General features: G+C 39.9%; 1 protein-coding gene across 1 annotated transcript in view; it reads left to right on the plus strand.

The window, feature by feature from the left end:
- The window catches only part of LOC140245065 (eukaryotic translation initiation factor 1-like), an 11,730-nt gene extending 1,206 nt beyond the window's left edge, over positions 1-10,524 (plus strand). Inside the window, exons 2-4 of the mRNA XM_072324660.1 lie at positions 3,681-3,729; positions 4,299-4,392; positions 7,884-10,524. Of these exons, the coding sequence (XP_072180761.1) occupies positions 3,681-3,729; positions 4,299-4,392; positions 7,884-8,030 (290 nt within the window). The 3' untranslated portion in view covers positions 8,031-10,524. The remainder of the gene's footprint in view (positions 1-3,680; positions 3,730-4,298; positions 4,393-7,883) is intronic.
- Positions 10,525-15,995: the final 5,471 nt, after the last annotated feature.

A 15,995-nucleotide genomic window follows, 5' to 3' on the forward strand; every position in this document is an offset into this window, starting at 1 on the left:
GATCCTGACGATACTAGTCTAGACTATCCGTTAAAATTTACCCGAATTTACGATGTATACTCACGTTTTTAGGAGTCGAGGATAGTCCATATCCTAGAAATTGATAGCAATTTAGGTGAGACTAGAAAACAATCACTTATCTAATTGCTGGTGCTAGCTTACAGTAGTGCTTACGCACTGTGTGGGTGCGCTTGACAGCCCACCATGTTGACTCTATATGCACTCAATACAAATACAACATACAGTACACATAACAGCTTATGCGTACGTGTGGCAGTGGTAGCGCGTATTGAGTCTGCAGAACGCGCGCATGTTTAGTAGTACAGTGTACGACGTATAGCAGTTGAGTGCGCACATGTCTCTTGACAATACGCGTATACGCGCTGCCTTGCCAAACTAGTGTGTAGTGTGATTGTATCGTGATGACTTGTGTCGAAAAGAGATGAAGGAAGAAGGGCTGCCAGCTGTGATGACGTCATCACGATTAAATTAGTTCCGTCAAAATCGGGTCGATTTTCTTTATCGTCGATTTGGGTAAATTACAGAATACCGGCAGCCAATCACGGAGAGCGCAAATCGCTCTGAAAAGAGCGTAATTACGCTTGCCGATAGCAACCATTAAAATATTAATCCGATCTGCGATACGGTCCGTGATTCGGCTGTCGACGATTGCATTTGTTTACGTGTGTTTTCTTTGCTCTGTGCGGTGAGAAGTGTGGTATCTTACGTCGTTCTCGGGGGTTTCGGGGGTGTCCCCCGAATAATGTAGTTCTAGATCCTGACGATGCTAGTCTAGACTATCCGTTAAAATTTACCCGAATTTACGATGTATACTCACGTTTTTAGGAGTCGAGGATAGTCCATATCCTAGAAATTGATAGCAGTTTAGGTGAGACTAGAAAACAATCACTTATCTAATTGCTGGTGCTAGCTTACAGTAGAGCTTACGCACTGTGTGGGTGCGCTTGACAGCCCACCATGTTGACTCTATGCACTCAATACAAATACAACAGTACAGTACAGTACACATAACAGCTTATGCGTACGTGTGGCAGTGGTAGCGCGTATTGAGTCTGCAGAACGCGCGCATGTTTAGTAGTACAGTGTACAATACGTATAGCAGTTGAGTGCGCACATGTCTCTTGACAATACGCGTATACGCGCTGCCTTGCCAAACTAGTGTGTAGTGTGATTGTATCGTGATGACTTGTGTCGAAAAGAGATGAAGGAAGAAGGGCTGCCAGCTGTGATGACGTCATCACGATTAAAATAGTTCCGTCAAAATCGGGTCGATTTTCTTTATCGTCGATTTACTCGAGTTATCTCGATTTAGAGCAGTTTTCCGACGAAACCACTCAATTTTCATAAAAATTGTGTGGTCAACCTACTTTTTGACGGCCGTTCCGTTTCTGGCCTTTTTGGGGGCCCCAAACGTCGGGAAAGACGAATTTCAGCCCTTCGGGCTGAAATTCATCTCTAAGGGAGAGCCGCCGGAGGCGGGGCCGAAGGCCCCGCCTCCGGCGGCTCTTATACGCACCAATATGCTAATTTATATGAGGCAAAACCGGTATTCTGTAATTTCCCCAACAAGATCAACAGCAAAACGATAAATTTTACCATAGATTATAAATGCACATAGGAAAAGCATTAGAAACTCTACAAATGCGTGCATTTCACACGTATTGTCAATAGAGGGTAGGAGTGTTTGTTTCAAAATATAGTGCAACTGAGTGTGTCAAAATAACCCACGCGTTCGAAGCATGTATCTTGGACTCCTTGGTGGCTTGTTTTTGGTGTGTGTCCAGCAAATCGCATTTTCAACGTGCACTTGTCATGATTCAGAGTATTATCTTTACATGTGAGTAAATTTTCAGGCAAATTGTGAGATAAGTACATGTATTGATAGAAAAACATATGGTCTAGATGGCTAGTACCATTACGTGATTGGGGTGTCAATATGTTGGACACCTAACTGCGACCAGCCCCAACGTGCAGCATTGGGGCTGCGCCGTTTTCGCATTCAGATCGAGGAGTTGTACAAAACAGTGCTGTTTCGGCGCTGTATTTTCTTAATTTTTCAACAAAAACTACTAGGAATACTTACATGGGTCGATTAAACCTAAATGATTCATTTCGGTGACTGTTTGATGCATTTCATTGCTTATGATGCAGAAAATGTTGTCTTATAAGGCGAATATCTTCAGCTCACCGATGCTCACTAAAACTCACAATCACTTGCACATTGTACAGCATGCATGCAGTGCAGTGCATTGACAGCTGTATTGCTGGCTACATGATGCATATTCATTTCACCTTATACTAGTAATATGCACCATGCGATGGTGCATCATTCATATCCTTGAGCGTCCGTAACGTTGACGTCATTGTTCACGCATGCGTAGATGCGTACTAATGGATATAGCAGCAAGTCTCTCCACTGTTGCACTAGGGCAGGCTGCTTATTACTCCTAAAAAATGTGAAAAAGTTTGCAGTTTCTAGATAAATGGGTGAGAAGAACCAAGTCGAAAATGTAATGCATATTTCATTTTTTATTGTCACTGTGTTTATGATAGAAATTTAGCCGTGCTTTATTTGTGAAGTCGCTGTGAATGTGGCAATGGAGTTATTCGTGATTTTTGCTCCCGCTCAGCTGCGAGGTAGCCGCCAGGACCGCGCCACAAGGCGCGGTCTCCGGGGCTATTGGACACCCAACTATACTACTCTAATAGTTAGAGTAGTAGTATAGTTGGGTGTCCAACATATTGACACCCTACACTGTATCCACGTAATGGTACTAGCCATCTAGACCTAATGTATTTCTATCAATAAATACATGTATTTATCTCACAATATGCCTGAAAATTTACTCACATGTAAAGAAAATACTCTGAATCAATTTTGTGGTAAAGTTTAGGGTGTTAATGGCAATGAATAATACACAGCCTTAACATTTTTGTCTTTATTGAACACTGTGACAGTCCACTGTGCTATCCTGTTGGCATTAACAGTATTTTTAGACACCTCAGTGTACCACAAAGTGTAGGTACATTAAACATACAATGTGTGTTCATGGGTCTTTAACAAGGGCATGCCAATGCAGTGCAGGCTGCGCATCAACAGTATTTTCAACTGAGCATACATGTAGTGATGTACAATTGTGTGCACATTTCCAGAGCAGATACATGTACACGCTTGTACATTAACTTGTACTATATTAATTACTGGTGTACATGTATTTGCCTAAAAACAACTAAATTTACAATCAAGCCAAGGAAGGAAAGGTATTTTTAGTTTATTTCTGAAAAAAAAAAGAATGAAGCAGCATGGCTATTTTGTACTTATGATGTGAATCATGTACACATGTTCCAATGGCATGTAACCTTAAAAACCCACATCCGCTGAGCAACCCCAAACGAAGTACTGTGTGATTAGCGGTTGTATTAAAATGTGTGACATTCAAGAGTTGTGAACTGAAACCATATGACCATTTAGAATTTCAAAGGGAAATACGAGTACAGGTACATGCAGAAAACAATAAGATAAAGATCAGTTCATGTGATGTACAAAATGTATGTGTTACCATGTGTCTTCGGAATTTCAATGATAAACATGATGGTGAATATGCTTAGTAATGAAATGCTAATGAATCTCATCTCTCAAACCACCTTTCTTGCTATAGATGCGTTTGCTGACGGGGAGGCAGGCCCAAATAATTACGTTCACATACGGTAAGTACAACACGAGCATTGTCAGAGACCCTCTTACTAAAGCAAGCAAAGCAAGCAGAAGATCATCACTCAAATCAAGATTCATGCTGCCTGTGAGAGGCAAACCCCAGTGAGACCTTGAGGAGACTCTGACTGAGAAGGGCGTTGATTGACTAATAAATTGCTGCTATTTCTGCTAAACTTCTGCTACAAATGGGATAGCCTCTCCTTTGACATGCTGCGGCGGCTCCAGTTCTGAGCTAAGACAGTTAGGATTTGGACAGGACATCACTTAACTGATTATCTGACCATTAATCCAAAAAAGTTAATTTCACCGAAATTGAGATACAAGCCGAGGTCTTGTCACCCCAGCGACGATATGTACAATGTAATTATCACAGCCCTTTTCAAAGAAGCTTGAATGCATACTGTGATGGCCAATCTGTGAAATCTAGTAAGTTGATTGGTCTGTGTAAGTGTCTGATTGATGTGCTCTGTACTGTACAATTGTATTCAAAAAGAGTGGTGCTCTGTGCTTGCTAACTCAACATATTTTCGTCTGTTTCGTAATTGTCTTTCTCTTCCCATAGGATACAGCAAAGAAACGGCAGGAAAACGCTGACCACAATCCAGGGACTGAGCGAAAAATACGACTTCAAAAAAATTGTCAAGGCATGTAAGAAGGTAAGTCAGAGGGAGTACATGGCTTTGCCGCACACAACCAAGAGAGAGTCACAAGATTAAGGATGATTTTTATGGTGCAATTCTTAGAAAGGAGATTTTCAGTTTTAAATCGCCCCGATTTGTACCTCATTAAACTGGATCTTTCTAGCCCACCTTAAGATATGAAGGAAAACTTCACATGCAGGAATGTTGCTTCTGAGTACAAGTGCATTGAAGTTACAGGTTAAGTAAAAAGTACCGAGTTACTCTCATGGGAGGGGAGGGGATGAGATTTAGAACACCACGGCAACCTCCATGAATTGATAATTTTTAATTAGATAAGTGATTGGAAATTGATGTTGAACATTTTTTTTTTTTTTTAAAGAATGTCTTCTAATGTCATGAACACCACTTCATGCTAATGCAAAATCAAATCACAGTGAAAAAAGTTTCAGTGTCTTTAGAGAAAATGTGAAATTTGTAACATTTCTAGCACTGCACGTGTGTAGCGATTCAAGCAGTGTCATACAGTAGTTGTGGGACAGAGCAGCTTGTCTGAATCACAGGAACGGGAATGGTGGGTGGAAGAACCTCGCGCTAGAAGGAATCAAGTCAACCCCGCTTTTCTCAGGTTTAGGTATTCACAACGTCATGCGGCTATTCCTGCGTCACTGCCAAATGTAGAGAACAGCATATAAAATGAAAGCAAGATATTATTCAGAGGGATGAAGGCTCAGGTGTGAGTTTCTTAAATTTGTCTCCCTCTACAAATTAAATTTGTCAAGATCGCAACTGCTGATCTGTAAATTAACAAACATGTCAGAAAAAAGGAACCAGTGGAACTCGAACCTGTACATCTACTGCTTTCTGGGTAGCGACGCTACCACCAGGCTGTCCCTGGTTGCCGGCAGTGACATGTTGAACATGGAACAAATACCCAAGGTTCGAAATTCCAACATTGTTATGTTCAGTAGTCCAAGGCGGGCAAGGCAAGAGGGAGACAAGTTAAAGAAACTCACGCCTGAGCATATAAAATGTCGTGTAGACAAGAACTTTCACGTGCATTTTGATTTTGCGAATCTTAGCTCTCGCGAAATTCACAAAATAAAAATGCATTCGAGAATTTTGGATTTACGGTACTTTAATTGCAAATGGAAAAGCTCTTTGTAGAGTTCAGACATAAAAAAAAAAACAAGCCCCCCAAAAACTATATGATGATAATGTCAAGAATGCAGATAGTTTTCATCCTTCTCTACCATTTGCTTTCCTCTCCATTCTGTTTTCATCTATCTGTTAATTGTCTCTCTATCTATCTCTCCATCCATCTATCTTTACCTCCACCAAGAAGGTTATGTTTTTGTCACCATTGGTTTGTTAACTTCTATGTTTGCAATATAACTCAAAAGTTTGGAATGTATGTGGATGAAACTTGCAGAAAAAGTTTGATAATGACACAAGAAACAGATGATGTTAAACTTGTGTAGTGATCTTGGAATCTTCATGGAATTTTAAGGATTTTTATCTTCTGGCAGATAGGGTCAGTGAGCTTGGGAGTTGAAGCTGCAGATATTTGAGGTTTGCATGTTATACGGATCTATAAAGCATGTGCTCTGCTCAGGCGAGATAACCACATAGCTGGAAGCGGATGACATAAACAGAAGGCTTCTTTATTGGGAAATGTGATGATTTTCAGCATCATGCATGAAATGGTGGAAATGAGCTGCATGGCAGAGGTCTGTGTTCTCTGAGTGTTTTTCTAGTTCTCTCTGTATTCAATCTTGCTATCATATGTGACCCCGCACCACAAAACCAACAAAAAGTCGCCAGACATGGATTTTTAGTTAAGGGCAGATTCTGAAAGAGCAGACTCTAAGCTTTAGAATGATATGTAACTCAATTCTAATGGACTCTCCTAACCTATCTAAATATTGAAAAGAAAACACACCAAGGAAAGAGGCTCTGAAGTACAGGGTCTATTCAAGTGCTTAATCTTAATAAACAGTGTTACCTGTGCAGTGAATGGGACAAAAAACAGAATGTAAACCACAGTAGCAACAGCAATGAAAGGACTATCTGATTAAGCTGAAATTGAGCATGCTCTGTTACTAGTAACACATTCTGTCCATGATTAATGCCATCTTTCAAAGCAGTAGCATTATGCTTTCAAAAGTTATCAGAGTTGAAAGTGGAGAGTGTGCAAAGGATTTTTCAAGAAATAAAAAGGGGCCTCTATTAGACATACCTGATCACACTACTCTACCAAAAAGAAAATGGTTGTAGAAAAGCTGCTGGAGACCCACTTTCTCTATTCATTATGATCCCAAACTCAGCAATAAGGTAGAAGAAGAATAGCTCTTTAAAAAAAATATGGAAGACTCACAATTGACTTGGTCAACCTGTTTCGCCTTTTTTATACCCCCGCCAAACGAAGTTTGAAGGGGGTATATAGGAATCAGCGGACGGTCAGGCGGTCGGTCGGTAGGGCGGTCGGTCGGGCGGTCGGTTTTTATGAAATTAGGTACAGATGTTCATCTAAATATGTTAATGTGCAAGACACATATTTCCGCAGTGGCAAAAAGTGCGTTGCCATGGTAACGGCATGTTATTGGTAAAATATAGGGCAAAATGCTTCATGGCAAAACTGCTTCATCAGTGTTCTTCCAATTCTCATGGAATTCATATTGAATGTTTGTCTTAGGATATAGGTCAGCATGACACATTTCTTGACAGTGACAAAAAGTATGTTGCCATGGTAACAGCTCACATATTATGAGCCAAAATGATGGAAAATTTTGTGTTGCAAACTATTTTCTCAGTTTTTGCCCAATTTCCATGGAACTTGGTACAGATGTGTGCCTTTGGTTGTAGATGTGCAAGACGCATTTTTTGACAGTACCCGAAAGTACGTTGCCATGGTAACGGCATATTAATGGCAGAAGATCAAGGAAAGATCTTGCGGATTTAACTACTTCCTCAGTTTTTTGACCAAAGCTTATGAAATGTGGCACACACCTTGATCTTGGTGGGAAGATGTGGAAGACATATTTTTCGCACGTGTCGGAAGCTGTGTTGCCATGGTAACGGCATATTAATGGCGGAAGATCAAGGAAAGATCTTGTGGATTGGACTACTTCCTCAGTTTTTGACAAAAGCTTATGAAATGTGGCACACACAATAGTCTTGGTGGGAAGATGTGCAAGACATATTTTTCGGACGTGTCGGAAGCTGCGTTGCCATGGTAACGGCATTTAAATGGCAGAAGATCAAGGAAAGATCATTCCTTGGGTAAGACTGTCGTCACGGGGCGGGGGTATTAATCACCTTCAGTGATATTTCTAGTTGAGTCCTCTTGTAAAATCAAGGTTGCAACTTTTTGTTGGTTTTATAATGCAAGGTCGTAAATGATAACTTTCCATACCTACCATATGTTTCCTCTCGCCCCTGTGGCCATGCTTCCTCTCGCTCCTCACGGCTGCCATTAATTCCTTCCAATCCCCTCTCTGGCCCTCCAGGAATTCGCATGCAATGGTACAGTTGTGGACCACCCAGAGTACGGTACCGTGATCCAGCTCCAGGGGGACCAGCGCAACAGCGTCTGCAAGCTCCTCTGCGAGGTCCAGCTCTGCAAGGAGGACCAGATCAAGCTCCATGGTTTCTAGGCTGGCTGGACACGCCCACCCCATCATCACCAACGCATCTGTTACACACTCTCCATCACATTTCAGCAAGTAGATGTCCGTAGGTCATATTTGTACCGATACGACGTGGGGTTGACGACTACACTCATCTATATATTATATTCAGTGAATTGTATCTTTTCTTTCTTTCTTTTTTTATTCATGTAAAATCATTACCAAATGGGAAAGTAAGGCAGGCTTATTTATATATTCAGGAGCAGTGCAACATTTTAGAATCTGACTAGGACACTTTTACCTTCGATATTTCATTAGAGCATGTGTTATTTTAGCCAAAGACAGAACTTCCATCGTACAAAATGAGTATTAATCACAGAAACTCATTAAAAGAGATCATGTATACATGTCCCTGAAACTGCACCTGACTTTGTGAAACCTGAAATATTTTCCGGTGAGCAATTGTTAGCGATGTAGGCCGCAGACTTACAAGAGCAGTCTGAACTTGTGAGAAACAAACAAACAAACAAACAAAATTGGAGTTTGTGCTGGCAGCTATCTGAGCGTGTTTGTAAATAAAAGAGGCGTGAGAGAGAATGTCGTGGCAAAGTCAAGAAAGTTGGACAGTTTTCCAATTGTTGCGGCAGTAAACTCATTCACGAGGAAACTTTGAGAGCACTGCCAATCTCATTGGCTTACACTTCATTATCCGCATGTCGTACGTATTGAGCTAACAGCTCTTATATACAATACCATCGGACTGTTTCTTGCATCAAAAGCACTCACATTGAAGATACAGTATACCTAATTTGCACTTAAAAAAAAAAAAAAAAAAATCATATTGACTTGAGCTTTCAGCTCTTCTGTGTTATGTGATTTCCTCTTTTTAAAAAGCAAGCAAGCAAAAACGTTCTTTTTTTTTTCATGGATAGATTAGTTGACAGTTTTTGTGCATCGACTTGTAGCCTTTATACAATCAGACTGTTTTCAGAGTCAGACCCACTCAAACTGTTCACCAACCATGACAGATGAACGCATAATCTCAGTATGCCTGCTCTCGGGCTTCTCCACATCTCTCACTTACCCTTATCCATGACCACCATGTGCCACTGTAACCGAGCTCAGACCTGCCGTGTGGAGTGGTTCCCATTGCACACCGAAAATTCATGAAACTGACTCCCTTTACTCCATAACATTACAATTATACGTTTATGATAGATATCTCAATATCGTCTATATAGTATTGAAGGTCCTTTTTGATATGTTTATATGTTTTTTCTCATGATGTTATATGCAAGAGTTGGGGAGGGGGATGAGGTGGAGAATGCTGCCTGAAACATGCACACAGTGACACGGTGAAATGCCACCAAGTAAATGGCTCATCGTCTGCCAAAAGAAATGGGGATAAAAACAAAGAAAAACGTCTGGTTCAGGGGGCCATCGGCCTGTGTTGAAGTCTTTCTTGCATTAAATGAAGAGGGTTTTGTGGATGTTGACATATTGTAGTATGCACGTCCCATCTACCGCTCTTGCCACCTGTGGCTAATGAAGGATGACTTCCGTGCTTTCCTCCATTCAGACACATCACAGGCAGATGGCTAGAGGTCAAATGAGTGTTTATGGTCAGATGGCTTTTCACACCGTACCTCCAAAATGTGCATCAATATTTGTTCAGGGTTTTTGAGGTTTTTTTTTGGGGGGGGGGGGTTGTGCCATGGAGTTGCTTTCATCATCACAAATATCACGACACAAGAATCACAAAAGGGGGAAAAAAGATCCATTATTTTTTGCGTGAAAGTAATGTCTTTTCCCTCTCGGCTGGCAACGTAAGGTTTTTACTGGATGCTGGCAAAGCACAAGTTTTGTCATTGATGATCTGATATAGGCAAGTTATTTTTTTAGATTTATGGTTTTGTCAAAGTGAATCTGATTGTGTATAAACCAGCAACGCGTACTAACATCATTCATTTGCTTGTCATTTGTTTTGTTTGTGTATGTATGATCAACTGATTATTACTGGTGTTTTGTGTGTGTGTTTTTTGGTTTTTTGTTTTTGTGTTTTTTTGTGTTTTTTTTTTTTGGGGGGGGGGGGGGTTAAGAGCATCAGAACTCTCTTGGAATACTCAAAACATCTGGGAAGGTTTTCAGTGATGCACAATCAGTTTTTAATTCCTGCCTGTCCTTACCTGCAATACGTGTTCATGCTCTGTCTATTCTTTGCTCTTAGGGCTCTGTTCTGTTTTCTTCTCCAATTTACGCATTATGTGTTCTAAAATCACAATTAAAACAGAATGCGGCAGCAGAAGTAATATGCTTGGCCAAGAGAAAGGCATTTCTCTTTTTATCCACATCTTCTTGGAATCGTTTTCAGTTATGTTTTTTTTTTTTAGTCGCGTGTTTCATATCCAGTACATGTATTTTCCAGATCCACAACCGGAGAGTGTATTGTGTTTCTTTTTTTCTATATGAATCATGCATGTTTAGTGAAAATAGAATAAAATACTGTTATGACTTGTTCTAATTGAATGTGCCTTTGTCCTCATTTTGATCTGTCAGTTGTACATGTGTTTGTGTGTGTGTTTGTGTGTGTGTGTGTGTGCGTGGGTGTTTGGTTGTTTTTTTTTTTGGGGGGGGGGGGAGGGGAGGTGGAATGATGTTTTTGTCAATTTCCAAGAACTGATGGCCTAGAAACTAGTGCCCGAAAGTTTGACCTATCTTCAGTGTAATGCAGTTTACTACGTACATTGTATATGTACAGTATGTTCACTAGCTGTTCGAGCCCAGTGCCCGAGACATGTGCACAATGTACAACATTGCAAATAACATTTTGAGAAGTGTATTTTTCGCCCATATCAACTGATCATAATGCAAGTGTTCCTAAATCAATGCTTGGCATAAAAGTTTAGTTTCACACTTGTACATCATGCACATTCCTCTCTTCCAGCAGATCGCACAATGTGCATACACATGTGCTTGGTGTTTGAGGTCAGTGTTAGTGCATGGCACATGTGTTGTCACACTTTGGGTATGTGTTATGAGAGGTCATTATAAAACAACTGATGAATGGCAGAGGAGGAAGCTTTCCAGAATTTTCCATCTTAAAGGTACATGGTCCCGGTGTTTTAGTCAAATGTGTACGCGGGCGCACGGCGCAAGTTTCCTATAGAGACCTACGCTATCGACTTCTCTTTGGCGCTTACGCTTTGGCCCACTTTCCGGAGTCCGAAGAAGTCCGATTCACTGTAGTCACTGGTCCGATCACAGTTCGGCTCATGAATCGGCTGAGGAGGATGACAGCTTAAGCAAACTTCTTTTGTGATGTCATAATAACAAACACATATGCACGCACCCTAGCATTACTACAGACTGCGCGATGCGCAAAGAAGACAACAAAGGCAACATTACTTAGCAACACCTATGCACTTTACTCTTGATGACAGCTCAACTTCGGTAACCTTCGTATCAATGCTACCGGTGATCGGCAGTATCATCAACAGCGCCATCTATACTACTGGGACTATGCCCCTTTAAGGGTTTGAATTGCCATTATGAGACTTGAAACCTTTCCAAAATTGTGAAGGAATTCATTTTGTGCATGCGAGGATGACATTCATCAGTGTATTATGGTTAATAATTGTGCATACCGCATTACTTAGTCATACACACATACACATACAGTCGGGCATGCACATGCATACATACACACCACCTTACACACATGCATACACATAACAGTAGCTTTCTAAAAATCCTGCAGTTAGAACATTGTTTTTTATTTCCTATGGCAAGAGTCATTTGGACACTGTACATGGATATGTGAATGCCCAACTGTTTATTTATGTGTGCATGAATGTGTCTGTGTGTGCATTCATACATACATATACAAATTCCTACATCAAAGACCCTATAAAATCTCTTTGGCCTACATCCAGACATGTGCACACACACACACACACACACACACACACACACATACAAAAACACAAAACTTAATAAAGCTGTATGTGTATGATCTGAGGGTTACAGCTCGTTATTCCGAAGGCTCTTCAGTCCGAAGATTCCTTCCTCCGAAGGTTCGTTTTTCCGAATTTCATTTTCGGATGAACAAATCTTCGGAGTAACGAACCATCGGAATAACGCCACAAATGTTCGGATTAATGAACCCCTTTTCATTTTTGGATTAACAAACCTCTAGGTATAGGGAATTTGCGTTGTTCGGATTAACGAACCTTCGGAATATCGAACCTTCGGAATAACGAACAGCACCCGATCTGAGCAAACTGTTTTTATGCCACTCTTTCTTATAATTGCCCCTGTAAATAGCAGTTTCAGACTTAATAACCCATTTTCCACAAATCACAATGGAGAAATTAACAATAACCCTAATGTATTTGGCCATAGACATGTTTGCAATGTGAGGTAACTGCATATTTGAGATTTAATCTGCTGAACAATAAAGAAAATAATTCAAATACATGTGATAATTCAAATAAACAGCTTAAAAAGTGTTTCCTCTTATATGATGAGTGCAGTGTTTGAAAAATTTTAATTTTCTCTATTTTGTGATGATCTTATGCCAAAAAAAGAAAAAGAAAAAAGCATTTATCTGCATTGCATTCAAACTCTTCTAATGTAAACTTGATATTCCTTAGAAAAAAAAAAATGTATATAGGGAATCTAAATTCTCTACTACTGCTCATCAGGCATTGAAAGGATGGGTGACAAAACCAAAGTAATCTCCCGCTACCACAAAGTGATAGAAATACAAATAAAAGCAAAACAAAACAAAACAAAAATGAAGATAAAAAGGCAAAACCAAACATGAATCTGCAAGTTCTGGGTATTTCAAAGAAAAATTAAAGAATATACAAATGAACAAGAAAATGTACACAAACACACACACACACATACACCAGGACTTGACATTAGCTGTGGCACAGGGCCACCAAAAATTTATGTCAGGCCACTATATTTGCCAAAAGGCTCTCTCTCTTGGTGGCCCGAATGGGCAGCTAAAATTCAAAATGATTTAAAAAATTTATATTTTCTTTTACTTCAGACCACTACATTTCATTTTTGGGCCACCAAAATTTCAAAGTCAGAGAAAAAAAACAAACAATGTCGAGCCCTGTGTACACACACACACACACACCAACTGACAAGGCTAGTCAATTCAATGATATTGAACCAGAGGACTGAACCCAACAATACCGTATAATGCTATCAATATTAAACGTCAACGATCCCAATCTGTAAGTCGGGCACTACTAGTACATTGCTGTATGCGGCAAATGAAACAAGAGAAAGTGCGCCATCTTGTGGTGACTTATGAGTGTGGGCTGTACTTGTACGAGGTTTGTCTGGTACATGAACGTTTTTCCGTGTTTCTTTTTAGTGTAGAAGAACTATGTACTATGCTTCAAAGGCGAATTAGCTCTCTCTGTGAGCGCAAAGTAACAACGCATTTTTAGTGTATGTTGTGATAACCAATGCAAATTGGCACTGAACAGACGGAAAATGAAAGAAAAAGGTTCAAACAAAATAATGCATGCCTGTCTCTCAAAGATAGATGAATAGATTCCACTTGTGTTCTTTCCAACACTATTACAATAATTACTTGATTAATTGATACCTTTCATAGCAAAAGAAAAAAAGAGGAACAGCAACCCCTGGTTGATGAGGCAAATGCGAAAATTCTTGCAAACGGAACGACAAAATGAATAAATGAATAAATAGATAAATAAATAAATAAATAAATAAATAAATAAATAAATAAATAAATAAATAAATAAATAAATAAATAAATAAATAAACAAATACATAATAAATATATAGATGAAACAAAAAGCGGTACTGAATGGATACGTTCCTGTCAATTTGCTAATTGGATAGCATGCAGTTCAACTGGAAACCGCCCTGGGTAAAAACAGACTTCAGCCATTCTCTGACTTGTAAAAACTAATTCCGGAAATTCGATTTTTTTTTTCTTCAATGTCATAGCACATAACAGGTTCTGCAGAACGGGGGGGGGGGGGGGGAGGGGGGTAGAAACATATCAAGCTAGATTATTCACCCATACCCAAGGGGTATCTTGTGTGTGTGTGTGTGTGTGTGTGTGCGCGCGCGTAGGTGTGTGCGTTTGTAAATCGCCCAAAACGGGGACCTTTTTTATGTATGCACACCTTGGTAGGCGTGAGTGAGCGATTGTGTGTGTGTGTGTGTGTGTGTGTGTGTGCGACTGTGGGCCTGTTTGAGTGTTATAGCAATCGCGAGTAAGTGTGGATGAGCCGTCTGTGTGTGGATGTGTGTGTGCGTGTGTGTGTGTGTGTGTGTGTGCGTGTGTGCGTGTGTGTGCGTGTGCGTGTGTGGGTGTGTAGGCCTATATACTATATTCTGAGCCGACTCTCCCATTTCCGGCAAATCAAGATCTATATGCGTGGGCCTTTAATTCGATCATAGTCTTTGATTGATACGCCATCAAACATCCACGCAGTTTGCGAGGGGGAGATTGGAGACTGGAAATTTGGTTGTTTGTCGGTTGCCTGGATACTAATATCTGACCAGCCCTCGGCCATGTACGTTGACTGTCCCATCTCGGCAATGATTAACCGTAAGTGCAGGGTCTTAAGCAGGTGTTCCCGTCCATCCTGAACCATATCACATTTATCACCGGCCTGACACCGTGGGCGTATAGGGCCTATTATGAGATTGTGAAGCGGTGGGTAGTGAAATGATTATTAAGATATCTCATTTAAAAAAAAAAAAAAGAAAGAAAGAAAAAAGAATTGCTGCTGAGAACCATATTGATTTCTAGTTAAGCCTGCTTTGTGTTTCTCCTTTTGTAAGGCTCGAAAATCTGACCCACGACTTTATAGTCCACTTGTATAAAGTCAAAAACTGATAGTTCTTTCCCCTTCAACATTTCAGATGTTCACTGTGAAGTTAATTCACTATCAAGACATTCCGTTTCAGGGAACCCGATTTGATTAAGGAATCGGAGGAAAGAAAGAAGTTAAGGAATTGAGCGTACATTGATATTCTAAACTAGCTGTTATTATCATCATCATTATTGTTATTTTTGTTATTCTACATGATTACACAAAAACAGAGAGAAACCTCTTTCTGATTTAATACGCAGACAAATCCAAACTGTTAAGAGACACATTGAGACAATAAAGACCAGTGTAGGGGAAAAAATCAATGTCAAGCAAAAAAAAAAAAAAAAATGCATTGTGCTCTTGTCAGCATTCTTCATAATCGTGTACGATATAAAAAATCGAAATATATTTGAACAAGAATGATGGGAATAGCAATTATATCAACACTTTTTCAATATGAATAGATATGAGTGCGCCTGAATTCATAGAGAATATTACTTTCTTTCCAGCGAAAGAAAAACTTAGAGGGATTCTAAATTATCTTCCCCTTTCTTGTTTCAGTGGTAAATCATTACTCGCTCAAGAATGGCATTGCCTGTTTATATAGCTTTTATATAGGAGAACCACTGAAAAACAAAAAACAAAAAAACAATGTAGCATACCTTCGTCAGGTCGGTATGTGGTACAAACTCAAGCAACTAGCGCGGCTCTTGCAAAATCTACTTACTAAGCATGGATTACGCAGATTATACGCTCATTATTGAAATGGAAGACATTGATCCCGCTAATGGCTGTATGCTACGTATGTGGGTGTTTTAGTATTATGCCCAAAGGTATATGGCGTGCCATTGGGTGTGATCACTTAAAGAGGAAATCCTCCCCCAAAATGAATAAACTTCAACAGAAAGAAAAAATATTCCTTACAGAGCGATACAAAAATGACAAAAATCGGATAAGAAATATGTTTTTTGAGGGGGATGTATCTGGTCTAGCTCTTGATTAGCCAGAGAGGGCGCCCTACTAAAAGCACCCAAAAAAAAAAGAAAAGAAAAGAAATCGTGTTGGATCAAAGTGATCCTGGAAACTGGAGTCATGAAGATCAACGAATCAATTA

Source organism: Diadema setosum, chromosome 22 (assembly GCF_964275005.1).
Source record: "Diadema setosum chromosome 22, eeDiaSeto1, whole genome shotgun sequence".
Classification (NCBI taxonomy): domain Eukaryota; kingdom Metazoa; phylum Echinodermata; class Echinoidea; order Diadematoida; family Diadematidae; genus Diadema; species Diadema setosum.